At 37.9% G+C, this 17,871-nt stretch overlaps 1 protein-coding gene across 14 annotated transcripts in view; it reads left to right on the plus strand.

The window, feature by feature from the left end:
* Window positions 1-17,871, plus strand: part of TMEM207 (transmembrane protein 207) — a 44,214-nt gene that overhangs the window by 20,585 nt on the left and 5,758 nt on the right. For 2 of the 14 annotated variants that reach the window (XM_087439857.1, XM_087439855.1), the window contains exons 2-5: window positions 1,874-1,911; window positions 8,578-8,622; window positions 9,491-9,633; window positions 10,070-10,237. The exons of 1 other annotated variant lie outside the window; for it this stretch is intronic. In XM_087439857.1, coding sequence (XP_087295983.1) covers window positions 1,910-1,911; window positions 8,578-8,622; window positions 9,491-9,633; window positions 10,070-10,237 — 358 coding nt within the window. In that variant the 5' untranslated portion in view covers window positions 1,874-1,909. 11 more of the 14 variants (XM_087439848.1, XM_087439859.1, XM_087439847.1 and 8 more) reach the window with 11 other exon arrangements.

Consider the following 17,871-nt stretch of genomic DNA (forward strand, 5'->3'; position numbering starts at 1 on the left):
CTCTTTCTGGAAAATGATTTTCATAGGTACTCTAAGACCTGATTTGTTATAGATTTATTCTTTGGGTAACTTAATTACTCCTAGATTTAAAAAATTTCCTTTAAGAAAGTGTTACTAGCATCTTATGAGTTATATTTATTGGTTAAAGATACAGAAAAAAATGGTCCATAACATTAGTCTTATTTCTTCTTTATTTAGTTCTACTGCTATTGAAGTAATGCATGCAATTTAATCTTTGCTTAACTTGGCTATGCTGTCAAGTTTTTTTTGAATCAAAAATGCCATTGACATAGCAAAATGGTATGGCAGGATTAATTTAAGACATGTTTAGTGTTGTCTGCGAACATACTTGAGGCTTGATGGTTTTTCAATGCTGAACAATGTAGAAAGCACCATCTTAGAATTCATTTTGGTTCCTCTGTTCTAGCATCTCATTCTGACTAATACTTGCATCTCTGTATCTGTGTCACTCGAATGCAATGTATCTGAAAGATTTAGGTCTGAAATATATTAAGACGTCGCTCTCCATTTCATGATAACCCTGCAATCTGACAACTAACGCATTGACAGTGAGGTGGCAATAATGTAGTACTGTGTACTCCTCACTAGGATACAACGCAGGAGAAAACTAGGAAGTGACTTGAAGGTGAAATGACGGCTTTATTTGTTTACCTGTTAGGCTGGACCCCAAATGATTTCGTCTACTCATAAATAAACTTGTTTATGGACAAAATTTGAATGTTCATTTTTCTCTCAGTTAGTATGCAAATCCATTTGCAGCATTCTAGCAAAAGAGAGTGCAACTCATTTTCTGTGCTTATAAATTGTTCATTACCACACTCGCTGATGGCCAATTCATGACTCCATCTGCAACGCCACAAATCTCTTTGCCCAGATAAACTTGGTGGAGTAAATATAAGGTGCTGAAGAAGATGAGTTTGGGATTAAGGAAAAAAAGACGTATCTCACACAAAATTTACAAGTCTATCGTTTTAAATTTTGTGATTTCTTACTTGTGTTCAGATTTGTATGTCATGGTCCAGGAAAATAAATACTTCACTGACCTCATCAACCCAATTTTTAGGGCTACATGTAAACCACATTTAACGATTTTCTCATTGTACATGGAAGGAGTCTCAGTTCAAGGAAAAAACAAACATACAAACAAACAAATCAACTAGATAAGAGTATTTTCTTTTCTCCATGATATGAGTTATTGTAACCTATAAGGTTCAACACAGCGAACTAAGATAATTGTGTTAGAATGCTTATAGTTTCAGTCTTTCAAAACAAAGCAATCAAGGTTATTACTTTTTCTCTCTTTCTTGATAAAGAGAGAAATGTAAATCTCAACAGGGATGTCATGTGATCTTAAATCAACCTTAGCCTTAGAGCTGGTTAAAGTCACTCCTTCATGCATATATTTAACATCCATTAATGCTAATAGAATGGACTTCTGTTTTCATGTCAGGAACTTGATTCCTTTGCGTGAAAATAATACAAATAGTGAACGGTCTTCCTCTAGCTAAAATGTGAAAACAAAGAAAAAAGGCAAGGTGCGCAAAAGCTCTTTAGAGCAAGCAAAATCTGCCTATAGAAAAAACAAAAAGCGTTTCATATCCATCTATGGTGGTGTGTAGGATAGGAATCTGGCTCATAACATATATCTCCTCTAATTACTGAGATGCAGAATCTACCCAGAGATTTTTATTCAATTAAAATTCTGTGAACCAACAATAGACTCTGCTATGGAGCTTTTAATTAAAAAAACAAACGAAATGATATAAACCCACATTGTCTCTAGGCACTGTTTGTATTAAAGGATTAGACGGATGAGACGTTTGGATTTTATTGTTCTTAACATGTGTTTCAGTTGGTGCTCTCGGACATTCCATGTGAAGAAAATGAAATGTAAGTAAATTGCAAGAGGCTCCAAGTTTTTATTTAGCATTTTCAAAATTCAAAGGATAAAAAAGGCTCAAGTCATTTGAGAGGTCCCAAATGAGTTTCAAATGATCATTATAATCATGCAAGAAAAACAAAAGTAAATTGTTTTTAAATACAAATGGCTGAATTTTTCTAAAAGCAGAAAAGATGCACTTTCATTATGATCAGCTTTGTTAAATAAATAAGGGGCCTAGTTGATTTCTAGGTATTTTTGCTCACTGCATTCTTTTAGTGCATGAAAGAATCGTGATGTCATCTATGCTCGCATCCACACCCATGAGTCACAGTGATGATGGGAAGCAGTTTTCTGGATAATTCAGTTTCAAATATCAGCAAACTAACAAAAATTTTGACCTGTTTATGTGTATATTTCAGAGTGATTTTGATATAAATTAGGTGAATAATTGACTCAATTTTTTCACTTTTTGTGCTGTAGACTTAATGGTTCCCAGATTTCTACTGGGGAGATGGGGAGAAGGTGCCATTAATAAGGCTGCTGATGATTAATGATAATTGTAATGCAGTGTGACTTAATGCAAGTGTCAGAAAAACACTTCTGCCAAGCACTGTCTTCTCCTGGGTGCAGCCCTCACTGCCAGCTAGCTGTTTTTAATTATCATTGCCTATTACCTTCAAGGCCAGGGTCTCTGGGCACTGCCTTCAGATTAAGAGGCCATGCTAGGTGGCATGCTTTTCTTGGCCCTGGAATCATTCACCTGTTTCTGGTGGATCATCTCATTATTGATAATCTGCTTATTAACTCTGTGCTACTCTTTCAGCTTTGCAATGGCCCTCCATTGCTGTTCCTTTGAATTAATTTTGGACTTGTTTTTTTCTCTGTCTTCTGGTGTTTGTGACATAATGAAGTTTTTGATTATTGGTGGGCTTACCTAACTTTGGATCTGATGGCTCCCTCATCTTGCCCCTTCATCTTCTACCATTGACCCAGAATAATAGAATAAAGAGATTCATAATTGGGAAGGATCACAAAGGTTGAGTCTAACTCTCCAATCAACATGACAGAAAAATATGGTATTGAGGAACTTTATAAGCTGGCTTTAGAGTCACTGAGGCAACTGGTCTCCTTTTCAAGTGAAGCAATTGAGACTCAAAGAGAGATAGTAACAAATTAATTACAGGACTTCAACCAGTATTTAAGTAAGAATTTTTGTGGCTACATCATTTTGCATGTAAGTATCTGTTATGTTTATCTTTATTTAATACCATTGTTTTTGAATGAAAACAAGAAACTACCTCAAATAAAGTACAAATTAGCAGAAAATAAAGATAGAGAAGGGAAGAAAGTGGCTGATTTTGTAGGGAGGTGGTGTGAGGTAAGTAAATGTATTGGAGAGAGACACAATATCTCGTCTTCTGCCACCACAGCAAGGTGTTTGTGGGATCTATTATTAGTTCTATTTAAATTTGTTTTCAAATGCCAGACTATTTTTTTCTGATCTAACCTACTCAATTTATTTTGATAACAGCATTTTTAGTATGAACAATTCATTGCTATGCTGTCTTTGTATAAAATTTAAATACTATAAGTAATTTAGTATATGAAATAAAACATGACAGAGCCTCCTCATAATTACATCTTGAATCCTTTCTCTCTCCAGAAATAATCAAGTACACTGACATGCATGTATGTACATAAATAGGGTAATTTATAAAACATAAATATGATCATACATATATAGGATTTTGTAAATTAATCACATTAATATATTTCTAATGATATGATGTCATCTTACCGGGTTTGGGGAAGTTAAGTGTTTTGCTCAAGAGTAAGCAAGTAAAAGGCAGAGCTTGGATTTGGACCTAAGACTGACTCCTGAGCTCAGAATTTTAACTACAAAGCCATATTGTATATCCAATGTTTAAGTGAAATCACGTGGTGAAATACCTGATGGCTATATAGTCCATCCATTCTTCCAGGTATTATACAATTTACTCCAGAGTAATTACATCAGGCCACCAGTCTCTGGGTGATATGATTTGGGCCCATCTCTCCCTCAAATTATTGTAGCTGAATTGCACTTTGGCCTGTTAAGGAATGATAAAAAAAAGAAAAAGATCCATGAAATTTGTTACGGCCTTTATTCTTAGACTACAATGAAAAAAAGTTCCCATTGCTGACAGTGTCCTCTTTATAAAGCCCCACAGTTTGAATTTTTTCTGGTTTCTATACCAGGAGTAGTTGTGCAACTGGTGAGTGAGTAACACTGCGTATTTTTGTTAATTTTAGAGAACACTATACAACCAACTCTCTCTCTCATCCTACTGACTGCTAGAGAGCTTAAGCCAGATCTGGAATTCAGTTCCAATTTTATGTATGGGATTTACTACATTCAGTTTACAAACTGATCTCACTCTTGGCTTATTCTCTGTCTGATACTCTCCATGCTCTCATTTCTAAATTTTTTTTTTGTATTTTTAATAGTTCCTTAAAGCATTTTGGAACACAGGATATTGAATGCATTCAGGCAGTACTCCACACAGCAAACGGGGCTGGAGCTGGCCTCTACTATTCCCAGTTGCAGTGTTGCTTGGTGGTAAGAGCCACGGCCTCCACAGCCAGACCATTTGAGTTTAAAGCCTGCCCCTGCCACTTCCAGCTACGTTATCTTGGGCAAGTTACTTAACCTCTTTATGCCTGAATTTTCTCAGTTGAAAATGAGTATTATAATAGTGACCCTACCTTATAGCATTATAAGTGTGAAAGTGAGTTAATTCACGTGAAGTTATACAATTGGTTTAGAAGAATGCCTGGCACAGGAAATTTTGACTGATTCTAGAAGAGGAGCCAATGGAGCAACTCTGCAATTTTCTTCTTCTTCTTTTTTTTTTCCCTCAAAGCCCCAGTAGATAGTTGTATGTCATAGTTGCACATCCTTCTAGTTGCTGCATGTGGGACGAGGCCTCAGCATGGCCGGAGAAGCGGTGCGTCAGTGCACGCCCGGGATCCAAACCCGGGCCGCCAGTAGCGGAGCGCCCACACTTAACTGCTAAGCCACGAGGCCGGCCCTGCAATTTTCTTCTTGAATTTATCAAATTAATGAATTTGCAGTAAATCTTACGTCCACAGATTCTCAGCCCTGAGAAGAATAAAGATCAGCTAATCTAACCATCCCTGTAGAGCAGATCTCATCTCACATCCAAGTAAAGTAGGGCAATAGTTGTTCTGGTAGGTACAGAAATGATCTCCTTCAACCACAGCTTCTAGAGAACTCTGATTATTGGAAATGTTTTCCTTAGACATCATAGTTCTCACTTTTCCCTGATGTTTTTTCATTTCAGCATCATCATCCTAATTCGACCAACTATATATATCCATATCTCTGAGTAATAACTTGATTTTCAAAAATATAACTTTTCCTATGCTGAAGAGCTTGCATCTAAAATTTGAATAACTACAATATTGCTATAGTTCAGATACTGTTTTTTAAAGAATTAAAAAATTTCTGTTTCAAAATGGAACTTGAGAAAGACATAGAAATAATGGTAGAGGGAGGAAGAACATGGAGTCAGAAGGCCTGTGTTCTAGTTTAATTTCTTCAGCCAGCTAGTGACCTCCCCACTTCCCTTCTCACTCTGGGTCTCAGTTGTACAGTGTCTAAAATCCTAAGGATGAGGTAAATGATCCCAAAGTTGCCTGCAATTCTGAATTTGCAAGATCACTTTGCCTTTCTCCAGCTAACTGCTTGCTGGCCATTTTATTGTGTAGCAGAACCTCCACCAGTGGGTGCACAGTGTCAAAAAGAAAAAGCGAAATAAGTCAGTATGGATAATTGTTACAACTGCAAAAAATATTGAGGGGCTCAAAAAATAGCATTTAGAATTGACATTATAATAAGTATAAGTCTATTTTTAAATGTAAAGAATAGAAGCAGAGATTTATACATGGAGGGAGATGAAACACTCCTGGTCATGAGCTTAGATTTCAAGATTCAAAAACAGGAACCTTCTGCTCTTTCTCTGGACCAGGACACTTAGAGAATTTCCCTGCACCCATCTCTAAAGTGGGATGCTACATTTTTAAGATTTTTATATTTTCATATAATATTTAAAATTTTTAGGACTACAAAAGTGGTGTGTACATTATAAAAATTAAAACAATATAGAAATATTAAAAAGATAACGTTCCTCATACTGTCTTCAAGAGAAGTAAGCATTGTTAGTAGTTTGGTATATATGTATATATAACTATATAATGGCTATTTTGGTGAAATCATTGTATTTGTGTAAAAGAAAATACACAAGTAGAACTGAGCCTTCTATATCTTTTTACTTAATAAGTTTTTAATTATAAATAGACATCTACATCCTTTTTGATGACTGGATAATATTCCTTTGTAAGGAAGTACCATTAATTTTTTAAAAAATTATTTTATTGAGGTCATATTGGCTTATAAAATTGTGTAAATTTTAAGTGTACATTATTATATATCATTTTCAGTATAGATTACATCATGTTCACCACCAATAATCTAGTTTTTATCCGTCAACATACATATGTGCCACTTCATCCCTTTCACCCTCCCCCAACCCACTTCCCCTCTGGTAACCACTAATTTGTTCTCCTTACCTGTGTGTTTGTTTGTCTTCCACATATGAGTGAAATCATACAGTGTTTGTCTTTCTCTGTCTGGCTTATGTCACTTAGCATAATACCCTCAAAGTAGTTTTAAAATCCTTTATTGATGATCATTTGTCTTAGGATGCCTTTTTTTTTTTTGGCTTGAGGAAGATTAGCCCTGTGCTAACATCTATGCCAATCTTCCTCTATTTTGTATGTGGGTTGCTGCCATAGCGTGGTTGACAAGTACTATAGGTAAGTGCCCGGGATCCAAACCTGAGAACCCTGGCCACTGAAGTGGAGCACACAGAACTTGAACCACTAGGCCCCAGGCCTGGCCTCAGGGTGCTTTTTATTTTTTCATTTTATTTTATTTATTTATTTATTTATTTATTTATTTAGTGAGGAGATTAGCCCTGTGCTAACATCTGCCAATCTTCCTCTTTTTTTGCTGAGGAAGACTGGCCCTGGGCTAACACCCATGCCCATCTTCCTCCACTCTATATGGGACGCCGCCACAGCACGGCCTGACAAGCGGTGCGTTGGTGCGCGCCTGGGATCTGAACTAGCGAACCTCAGGCAGCTGCAGCGGAGCACGCGCACTTAACCACTTGCACCACCGGGCCAGCCCCTCAGGGTGCTTTTTAAAATCCTACTTCAACTGCCAGTTTTTCTTTTTTTTTTTTTTTTTTTTTGGTGAGGAAGATTGACCCTGGACTAACATCTGTCCCCATCTTCCTCTCCTTTATGTGGGACACCGCCACAGCGTGGCTTGATCAGCTGTGCATAGGTCTGTGCCTGAGATCCAAACCCGCAAACCCCAGGCCACTGAAGCAGAGAGTGCGAACTTAACCATGCCACCGGGACAGCCCCCAGCTGCCATTTTTTCCTAGCCACTTATACCTCTATACTTTGCTAAACCCTCTACATGCACCAAAAAAAAAAAAAAAGAAACACACACACACAAAAAAACCCCCAAAACTAGTTGTCTCAGTGATTGATTTTTGTCTTAAATTTTGGGGGTAAAATTTTAAAGTTGACACTTACATATGTTAAAAAGTCATTTCTGACTAGTACAATGATAAACATGACACACTGCCTCCTTAGAGATGCTGGGAGCAATAAATTAGCTGACATTTATGAATGCTTTCAAGCTGAAAAGTATTGAGTGTTATTTTAGCAACGGCTGAAGAAGACATGATTAAATATAGCTCCATCTCAGAAGCTTATCGGGCTGTGATGAACAGCTTTCCACTCTTTAATCCCAGAATACTTTAAAAGTGGCCCATATACCGAGGTCTAGAAAAAGTTCCTCAGCAAACATACATTCAGTGCACCATGTCTGGCATAATGAAGGACTCTGGAATGAATAGCACATAAGTGTCTACATCTGGGGAGCTAAACGTCCTGAAAATCACACTGTGAACTCTGTTTTTGTGTGATCTCTTAAAACTTATCTCACGAATGACTGAGTTGTGCCTGGACACACAAATGGTTTGACCATTCTGACTGAAGAGATCAACTTGTAACTCCTTGGCAAATGGTAGGTGTGGCCACACCCATTCATTTTCCTTTTATCCTACCTTCTTTGTCTAACCAGGGTGGCAAGCCTGCTATTCCCTACCAAGATATTAAACGTTAATAGAGATTATAAACCTTCCCTGGAGAATTTACATTTTAAAGAATTCAAGACCTCTGAATAAAGAGAAGGGGGGAATGGTTCTCTGCCTTGTACCTAATACCTATGAGACGTTAGCCCCGAAAAGTTCATCACTACTTTCTCAATGTACACCAGTATTTGTAACTCTAGAACTAAATCTATTACGGTGCAATTATCTGTTTATGTATCTGACAGTTTCACGTTTACCTATATTCTCAGTGCCTTGAATGAAGTGGACATACGGTGAATATTTGCTTTATTGTGTTGGGGGGGAGCAGTGCGCAGGTGAGTGTTGGGGAAACAGGTGTGGTCAGAACAAATATTATCATCCAAAAGAATGGGCTTTGGCCATCTAGGGGTCTAGCACTAACAAGTCTTCCTTTATCACCAGGTATGTAAACTATCAAGATCAATACCCAAATGGCTGGTATATCTGGTAAGGACATCCTCAATTTGTTTCAAAAAATATTTTGTGGTATGTACACACTCCTTTTCCTAAATAAATGGGAGCACATGAAATCATATAGCTTAAAAACATTTTAGGAGTAATGTGAATCAATATATGTAGAAACATCACTTTCAGGTTGTTGGCCAGTGTTTACTTAAACACTTCCTATTACAAGGAACTTACTATTTATAAGAATAATAGTTTATTCCCGAGTTGGAGATCTTTAAAGGTAAAATAATTGTGCTTTCTCTTGAAATCGCCTGAAATGACTCCTCTGCTGATTTTAGTTCTGGCCTTAAAGCCATTCAAATTACGACTGCTACCTCTTTTATGAGCTAGTCCTTCAGAATTTTAACAGACTTGTTATAACCTCCTAAATCCTAACTTCTGTGTTTTCCAAAGTAACATTTTCCAAACACTACCATTTTTTTCAGTTAGATGATTAGCTTCTCAAAGATACAGACCACATCTTGTCAACCTTTGAACGACTAACCGCAACATCTCAAATCTGTGTAGTTGCTTAAATACTAGTTGAATGAATGGATGGATGGCTGAACGAAGGGAATAATGGCTGAAGAATTAAGGAACAATGACTGCTTTTTAAATCAACTTTCCACTTTCCAAAGAGAAACGATTATGATCACCTGGCAAAATCGATGCACTCTGAGCTCAGTGAACATTCTAGGTTCAGTGAAAATGTACGAGTGGTGGTGGAGAGATGGCTTAAGGAACTCAGCCTCCCAGATTGCTTGCATCCCATCCCTCTGAGTTCTTGCCCCTCCTCCAGGAAGCAAGAGAAGCTCTTAACTTCCCTGCATGCTCCACCTCACCGTTCCTCTGCTTCTTCTGAAATCAGGCTCTCGCTGCTGATTTTCCTGGTGGCTCTTCTCTGTGGAGCAGTGTTTTTCTGCCTCCAGTGCTGGCTGAGGAGACCCCAGATGGGTTCCCCAAGACGCACCATGACTGTTTTTGCTGTTGGAGACTTGGACCCTGTCTATGGTAAGCTATCTGCACACTTTTGGACTTCCTCTTTGAAACCTCATGGTTTTGCGGTGAACTGAACAGCTAACCTCTGAAAAGCAGATCTGTGAACATACAACAAGACATGGTTTATTGGAGACTCAAAGGCATTCATTGGGGAGAGAATCTAAGCGAGAAATCTTCAGAAGAAGGAGACCTCGAAAGAAAAAAATGTGTCTGAGGGAAATGACTCATAGTTGAATATGGGAACAGAGCCTAAACATGTTGCTCAGTCAACAAGTAGAAGGGAAGAGACTTACAGGGCTGGTCACTCCAAGTGAGTGGTAGGGTTTAAGGTACAGAAGAGCATCTCTGTGTTTTTGATATCAGTCTATCCTACCCTGTATTCACAGTCTCATTTACTAAGCTCTCTGTGCCTCACTTGTCTGCAGTAACGTTGAACCACACTTTCCAGGTTGTTTGATGCCAATGCAGGGCCTGAAATACTTGGAATTGGGCAGGCAAGTGTCAACACTCAAGTCCCTTCTTCTCAGACACACTGGCAGCATCCTGATCCTTCCTGCTCCCAACTTCCACCCCCAAAACCATACTCTTCCTATTATTTTCCAGTCTACGTTACCAGGTAAGAAACGGAGGAAATAGAGGTCTTAGAGATACTTGTAATTGCCAGCCTTAGCTGTGAGCAGAAAAATGACCACTTACTGATTTCTGGGAGGTGACAATTGATAGTTTATTTCCTCATTGTTAAGCGTTGTCTGTTATGAGACTTTCCCCCTAAGGTACTGCATTGCACACCACAGTTGCCTCAAGAGTGCTTGGCAGAGATGAAGAGCTGCCCTGCAGAAACTTGGGCCGCCATAAGATTTTTGATAGATGGAGCAGGGCATGTCCTAGAAAAACTAACAGCTAAGTAAAAAGTGAGGTAAAAATAAACTAAAATCTTTTATTATCAAAACTCAGTACTCTAAGGTTCAGTGATTATATTCACTATTGGCTTTTTTTAAAGTCATTATTTAACAAGGAAAACGCATTGTCAGTTTGAGAAATGGTTATTTGGGCAAGGACAGTTAAAGCCTCCAATGAAAGCAGTACTTTCTCCTAAAATCAAAAACACTTTCCACTGAGTATGGACCTTATAACAAAGTATATTAGTCAAAGAGGTCAACATGGTCACATGTGTCTATTTTTCTTTCTTTAACTAGAAGTATTTAATAAATAAATGCAATTATGTTTCTTCCAACTTGACTTGAGTTTCTAAAGAGGAGGATCCACACTGATCTTCTTAGTCTTTCTCTCACTCTGAGGAAATCTCTTTTACCAGTCTACCTTGAATTTTAAAGATGTTCTGTTTTTAAGTAGGTAAGCTACCCAGTTATACTGTTATAATTTTTAAGGCAGTTTATGTGCCATGGTTATATTCCCATTTATCTGATATTTTTATATTTCCTGGATGGTGGTTTACAAACATGCTTTTGAATTTGCCTGAGCTTGCCTGAACAGGTATGTGTGAGAGAAGAGGTCAAGGCTGATACAGTACTTCAATAATCTGCATGTAATAGCACTGAGAGCAGGGCATTAGAATCACATTCTCTGTATTACCTTGTAGTTGTTATGGACAGGAAAAGACAATACTTGGGAAGAAATTGTTTTTCAAAAAAATAATATAGTCACAATTTATTTCACATCCACCAAGTTCTAGGCACTAGGTCAGGGGCTTCTCGAATATTGTCTCTAATTCCTAAATACCAACTCAGAAAAGGAGCTATTACTTCTCTTAGAGGATGTAATCTACATTCTCACTTTACTGGATAAATATATCACAGAGGTCTTTGTTGCAGGTCAGCTAATAGACTTCAAATTGTCCAGAATTGAGGATAGGGAGCCAATGAAAATTTGAACAGGACACCATAGCTCAGCCACCTTATCTCTGGACACTAAGCACAGTTTTATATCCCGAATCTCCAGATATTTCCATTGGGTGATTCCTCAATGGTAGGAATTTCTCTCCAAATCCTCATTCCCTTCCTCGTTCTATCCTTTCCTCTCTTATCCCATTGGTATTGCTCTGGATCTTATTTTGCTCAAGAAACATTCAAACTCTCCTCCAGCTATAAGTTGTATTATGAAGTTCACTTTGATTTGCATCTTAGAGGGCACAGCCTCAGTTACCCCTTCCCTTTTATATTTTCCCTTGTCTACACTGGTTAGGTATTAGATTATCCCATCCATCACCCATCTCCCATGCTGTCCCAGGCATGCTCAGGGTGGCTGGACAGGCAGTGAACAGGCATTCCCAAAGTCTTTGATGTGGATGTGGGCCCGAGCTGTGCTTCTTGACATTCCTCTTTCTCCTTTCTAAAACAAAATACAAAAGATTAATTTAGGAACTAGCAATTTTTGAAAGTAAATTCCAGGAGTCAATATTTTAAGGCAGTCAGAAACCCAGACCCACACTGGGTTTCCTTTCCCCACTGGATCCTCATTACACTTTCACTTCTCCAGACGCGTGATTCTTCCTACCTAAAATTTCCTTAAAAGGAGCTGCTCTCCCAAAGAGAAGTGAGGGAAACACTACAGGATAGGATGTTTTTATGGCTGTAGAGGGAGATATTGGCCCAAACCACAGCTCCTACCTCCACAGCCCCCACAAAGTTTGTACTTACAGCTTGGAGTTGAGTCCAGATACTGCCAGATTCATTTGCCCACACTGCAGATTATCAGGTTGCACTTCTGAGTCTTCCTCACATCCGCTGTTCAGAAAGGCAAGAGGAAAATGAGAGCTCACTTGAAAGACACCAGTGACATATTAGAATATGAAATAGAATTTCTGGACTCCCTACCACCCTTTGAGCACAAAGGGGAAGATAGGACTTTGCTTCCTGAATACAGAATGTAGGAAACGGTTCATTTAAAATATTTTAATGGAGACACTAGATTTGATATATTAACCTTGGGTTCCTCCTAGACCTTCATTTTATTTATTCAGAACTTATTTCACGTTATTACCACTATTTGTTGAATATATTAGTTGAAATAGCTCTGCTCTTCTGACCTATGGGTCAAAGATTTGACTCTCAGGATCTCCTGGAAGCTGCCCTCAACTGAGAAGAGCTGAGAGGAGAGTTTTGACTGATTATCGGAGCTAGAGTGACCTGAACTTTACTGATGTTAAAATATATAAAATAGGAAATTTCTCTCACTAGCAATTCCTAACAATGTTACATGGCTCAGGTTGCCAGTTATCTTGACTAGAAATATTAAAGAGAGAAAGAAAAATACCTGGCTTAGGATCCTTATAAAAGATATTTAAGGAAGGCCTTGCCAGCCCAGCCCATCCCCATGTGTGATGAGACTTCGGTCTAGGAAAGTTCCTTGGGCATCTCAGCCACACACCCAGGCCCCAAGAGCATCTCCTGGGCCAATAACCATGCCTTTTCACAGTTATCTGCTGATACGGCACTCAGATTTCTCAGTTTTCATTCCCTTTACATAGCATCTGCATTTCCAGATCTATAACATGTTATGATGAAGCTCTTTATGCACCAAAAAGGGAGAATTAATCCCCTTGATACCCCTGTGGAGGGTAAGGAAGAAGGGGAGATATTGTTACAGAATGAGGAAGAGGAGGAAGACCAGAAGAAAATCAGGAAGGTGGAGGAGAAGGGGAAGGATGAAGAGCGAGAGGAGAAGGAACTCACTATTTGAAGTTGGAGATAATTCAAGGACTGAAATTAAAATGTATTTATTTTATACAAGTCTTAAAATCATGTTATTTTGTTTTGCTTCAGACGCACCTCCTCTTCCTGTATCCAGCCCCAGGGTCTCCTAGATAGTCCCTTCTTCCATTATTATTCTGCCCCCATCCCCAACTCGTTTTCTGGACTCAGATTTCTTTACCATCCCTGCTATAACAGAAAGGACCCCGTTCAAAGCCCATGCGTCTTCTTGAATGAGATCATGCACAAAACAGTCTCTCAGACCTTCTCACTTTCTTCTTTCAACCATCAGAGCCTAACAATTCTAGCCTAATTCGGGTGGGTTTTTTTCAGCACCTGTGTTAGGGGTAAAAATGATTTCTTGTTTCAATGTTTTCTTATCTCACTATCTTATCTCTTTTAGTGATGCTTTTGGAAACCCTGCTATCTGATAATTCAATGGAAAACACTGGAGATTTGCAACCAGTATTTTCCCCTTAAATGTGTAAATAGAGAGTGAGAACACACACTGGGCCACAGAAAGTGATTTTTTTTTTTTAAAGGAATGTATGCAATTTTTTAGTAAAAGTGGGGAAAGATGAAGAGAAAATCATTAAAATTCTTTGTAATCATCTGTATCCCAAATCGGAATCAGTGCTCTCACTTTATAAGACCAAGAACTATAAGACAGCACGAATAGGTAGAAAATACAAGTGATTTAAAAAGGAGGAAAAAGATGCACAGCAGTTCAGTGCACGCGCTCCGCTTAGGCAGCCCGGCGTTCGCCGGTTCGGATCCAGGGCGAGCAACGACGCACCACTTGTCAAGCCGTGCTGTGGCAGCGTTGCATATAAAGTAGAGGAAGATGGGCACGATGTTAGCCCAGGACCAATCCTCTTCAGCAAAAAAGAGGAGGATTGGCATTGGATGTTATCTCAGGGCTGGTCTTCCTCACAAAATAAAAAAAAAAAAAGAAGATGAAAAAGAAAAAGTTTTGAGTTTCTTAGGTTACTTGTTTTGTTTAGTTTTTAAATTTGTATTTGAAAAGATACGTAATGACAAAGGAGTTTTAAAATTTATTTTAAATAAAAGTTTTTTTAATTCACTGAAAATAAGTTTTCATTGAAAATAAGGTTGTGAAGCTGAGTAAAAGCCCTTGTTGATGAGGAAGTAAGACATTTAAAGATAAAAAAGAGAAAGACGTTGGGGGTCTGGGAGGTGAGACGAGGACAAAGGACTTGAGGCTGAAAAACAATCTAGTGTTCATTAGGAAAGAGAGAATTTGAAAGGATAAGAAGGGGATCCCCACCATTGTCTGTCCATATTTTTTAACAAAAAATAATAAATTTCATAAAATCTACATCTAATCCTTTCCTATCTCATGTGGATCTGAGCTGGGCCCCGTCAGCCCTGACCAGACAGCAAGAAGGTCCTTTCCCTTTCCTGAGGAGACAGCGAGGTAAGAGCCCGTGGAGACACCCCTCCTGGGGACACTCATCTTGTCTTAGCTTCTCCTCGGGCCAATCTTCCCGATAATGCTGCCTTTCAACTATCCAATCTTCCTAACCCCATTTCGTCTGCAGTTTCAGAGATAATCTTCCCTTTTGCTTATTTCAGGGCAAATAGAAATACTGGTCTTCTAGCAATGATTAAATGTGAGGGCTCTGAGTTGGGGAGGGAAGGAGGACTGCAGAGAGACAGACAAGAAGAAGGCCCTTACATTCTCTGCTCTTTTCTCCCTTCATGTCTCCCAGGATCCGATCTTATTTCAGGATGTTTTTTGAAGTGTCGTTTCCCTATACTTTATGTTCTACATGTAAATATTCTGTGACTCATTTTAGGTAAGGAAAGAGAGAGTATTCCATTCACACACTTTCCTGGAAGGGCATGATAATAGTAACGGCTCACGTGTATTGAGCATTTACCATGTGCCACGCTCTGTGCTAACGCTTAACATATCATATCTCATTGATTCTTCCCTACAACTCTACGTGGGGTTCACTGTCCTTTTGAACACTCTAAAGATGAGGGGAGACAGGCACTTAGAGATTAAGCAACACAGTAGATGGTAGAAGTGTGACTCAAATTCAGGCATTCTCAGCCACTCCCATATAAGAGAAAGGGATGAGATAGAGAAGGGAAACGAGCAGAGAGAGGTAGAAAGGGCGTGTTAAACTAAGCCAAGTCCATTGGAGTGATTCTTAATGATGTGGGAAATCTGAACTCTGGCCATAAAAACTCAGCAGTTGATTTTATCGGTTTTACAAAATGAAACAACAAACTCTAATACCGTCACCAACGGTTCTGTCAAAACCATTGGATTTTTGCAGACATTTTTAACTGAGGTCTCTCAGGTTCTTAATTTGTTAAAAAGTAAAAATAATGCTTGCTTCCCTCCCAATCACACGATATTGTGGGTAAACAGGCTTTGAAAAAAATTGAAAACTGATATATGTTTGATTTTACAAAAGCTCTCGAGCACATGGGCTTAGTTAGGTTTGTCAAATGAATTACTTGTGGTTTTCAGAACAAATTTAAGAGCAAAGGCCAAGTTTGTAGTCAGAAAATAACAATAAAACTTTCTTACCACAGACAACAATTGTCAACATTCTGTTGCCTGAAGCACAGTATTGATAATGGCAGTGGTGAAAATATATTTGAGCTAATAATTGTGTGGAGTCAGTCTGGTTGACCACTCCAGGCAGAACGATAGCTAAGTTACCATTGACTTTGTATTGAATACACTAGAGGCAGTTCACCTGGGAAATGGACTCTCAGCTCAAGTATCCACAATGAAGGGATGTACTGGGGCAAGTACACTTTACCAATGTTAAGTCTGTTTTATCAAGTCCCTCAGACTTAGCTTTTGTCATCCTAAACTTCCTAACTGCAAAAGACTCTAACTCCATGAAATTTTTCATTTAATAATTTCTGTTACAACATTAAAAGTGATAATGACTAAATCATCATTTAACCATTAAAATAGGATGGATTGGGAAATAATAATATCACAAATAAAAGAAAAGACATGCATATTTCTAGTATAATACAGTTCTAGATACATAGTAATAATACTGACACTAATGATAATTAAACTGTAATGGATAATTACTGTGTGCCACGCTTTGTTTTAAGCACTTGACATTCATTTAGCCTTATTTTTATAGATGTAGATGGTATCATTATCTTTTTACTGCATAAGAGAAAACTGAGGTGCAGAAATATTACATAATAGCCTAGGAATAGATTATTCAATTAAATAAATAACTTCTTAAGAAAAGTGCTGAACCGGGAGATGAGACACGTATTCTAAATATAGCTCTACCCTTCACATATTATATTAATATTTGAGTTATTATACTTTGCTCTGCAAATCAATGAGAAACAAAATAAGACAGATATATGAAAATGCATGATTCTAAATAAACAGTACCCACTCCAAAGTAATGATTTTGAGTAACCTACATATGGATTCTAGTGATGCAGCTATGACCTAATATGTAACTACTCTTTGAATTGTTTTGATAACTGTGGCATGTTCTTTGGAAGCTCCTTGATGGTATCAAATCTTAATCCTTTAGGGAAGCGGTCAGCAAACTTTTTCTATTAAGGGCCAGATAGCAAATATGTTTGGCTTTGCAGGCCATATGGTCTTTGTGGGGACTATTCACCTCTGCCGTGGTGGTACCAAAAGCAGCCAGAGACAACATGTAAATGAGTGGTTACAATTAAATTTAATATACAAAACAGTCCAAGTGCCAGATTTAGCGTGAGTTTCTTCTAGTTTCCTCTTTACAGGAGAATTTATGTTGTTACTATTTTTTGGAAAGAAGCAATCAAATCATTCCCAGACAGCTAAAGACCCAGGTGAAAAAAAGGAAAAAATACAAAGAGAGAAACTGTTATAAAATATTACTATTGATTTCCTGTGTGACTGAACAGTCTTTCAAGGAAATACGATAGAAGATTTCCAAAAGAGATATTGGAATAAGTGCATAGTCTCTCAACATGACCAATTTGAAGAAGAAAATGCTTATTTTTAATATTTAATGGCTTGTACCGTGCATAATCTAAAAGTCAAGAACTTTGATTTCAGAATTTAAAATTTGAGATGCCTTTTCTTTATTGTGTGTGTATACTTTAATTGCAAACTTTTCACAGCTTAACATTTTTACTATTCATCATAGAGAAATGTTTAAAGTACTTAATTGCATTAGTTGCAATTTGCAGAGCATAAATATAAAATAATGAAGTTCAGAAGCGATATTTTAATGTTTCTAGTGAGACTTGCATTTCCCATGATGGGAGAATTAGCTAAAATGCCATTAGTGTTTATGGGAATCTTGTCTTCTGATCTACCAAAAAGGGTATTCCTTCTAGTTTCAGCTGCTAAATTGTAAATACTTCATGATGGGTTAGTCAATGATGATATAATCAGTTCATGAGAGCAAATTTTCTTGCTATGGAGACTACCATCACTGCGGAGAGCAAAATGGTTGTAAATTTTTTCTCAAGGGTATAAATAGTTTTCTGTTGCTCCAGTGATCCAAGAAATGCTCGA

Source organism: Ceratotherium simum, chromosome 15 (genome assembly GCF_057802395.1).
Source record: "Ceratotherium simum simum isolate JZ-2026a chromosome 15, ASM5780239v1, whole genome shotgun sequence".
NCBI lineage: Eukaryota > Metazoa > Chordata > Mammalia > Perissodactyla > Rhinocerotidae > Ceratotherium > Ceratotherium simum.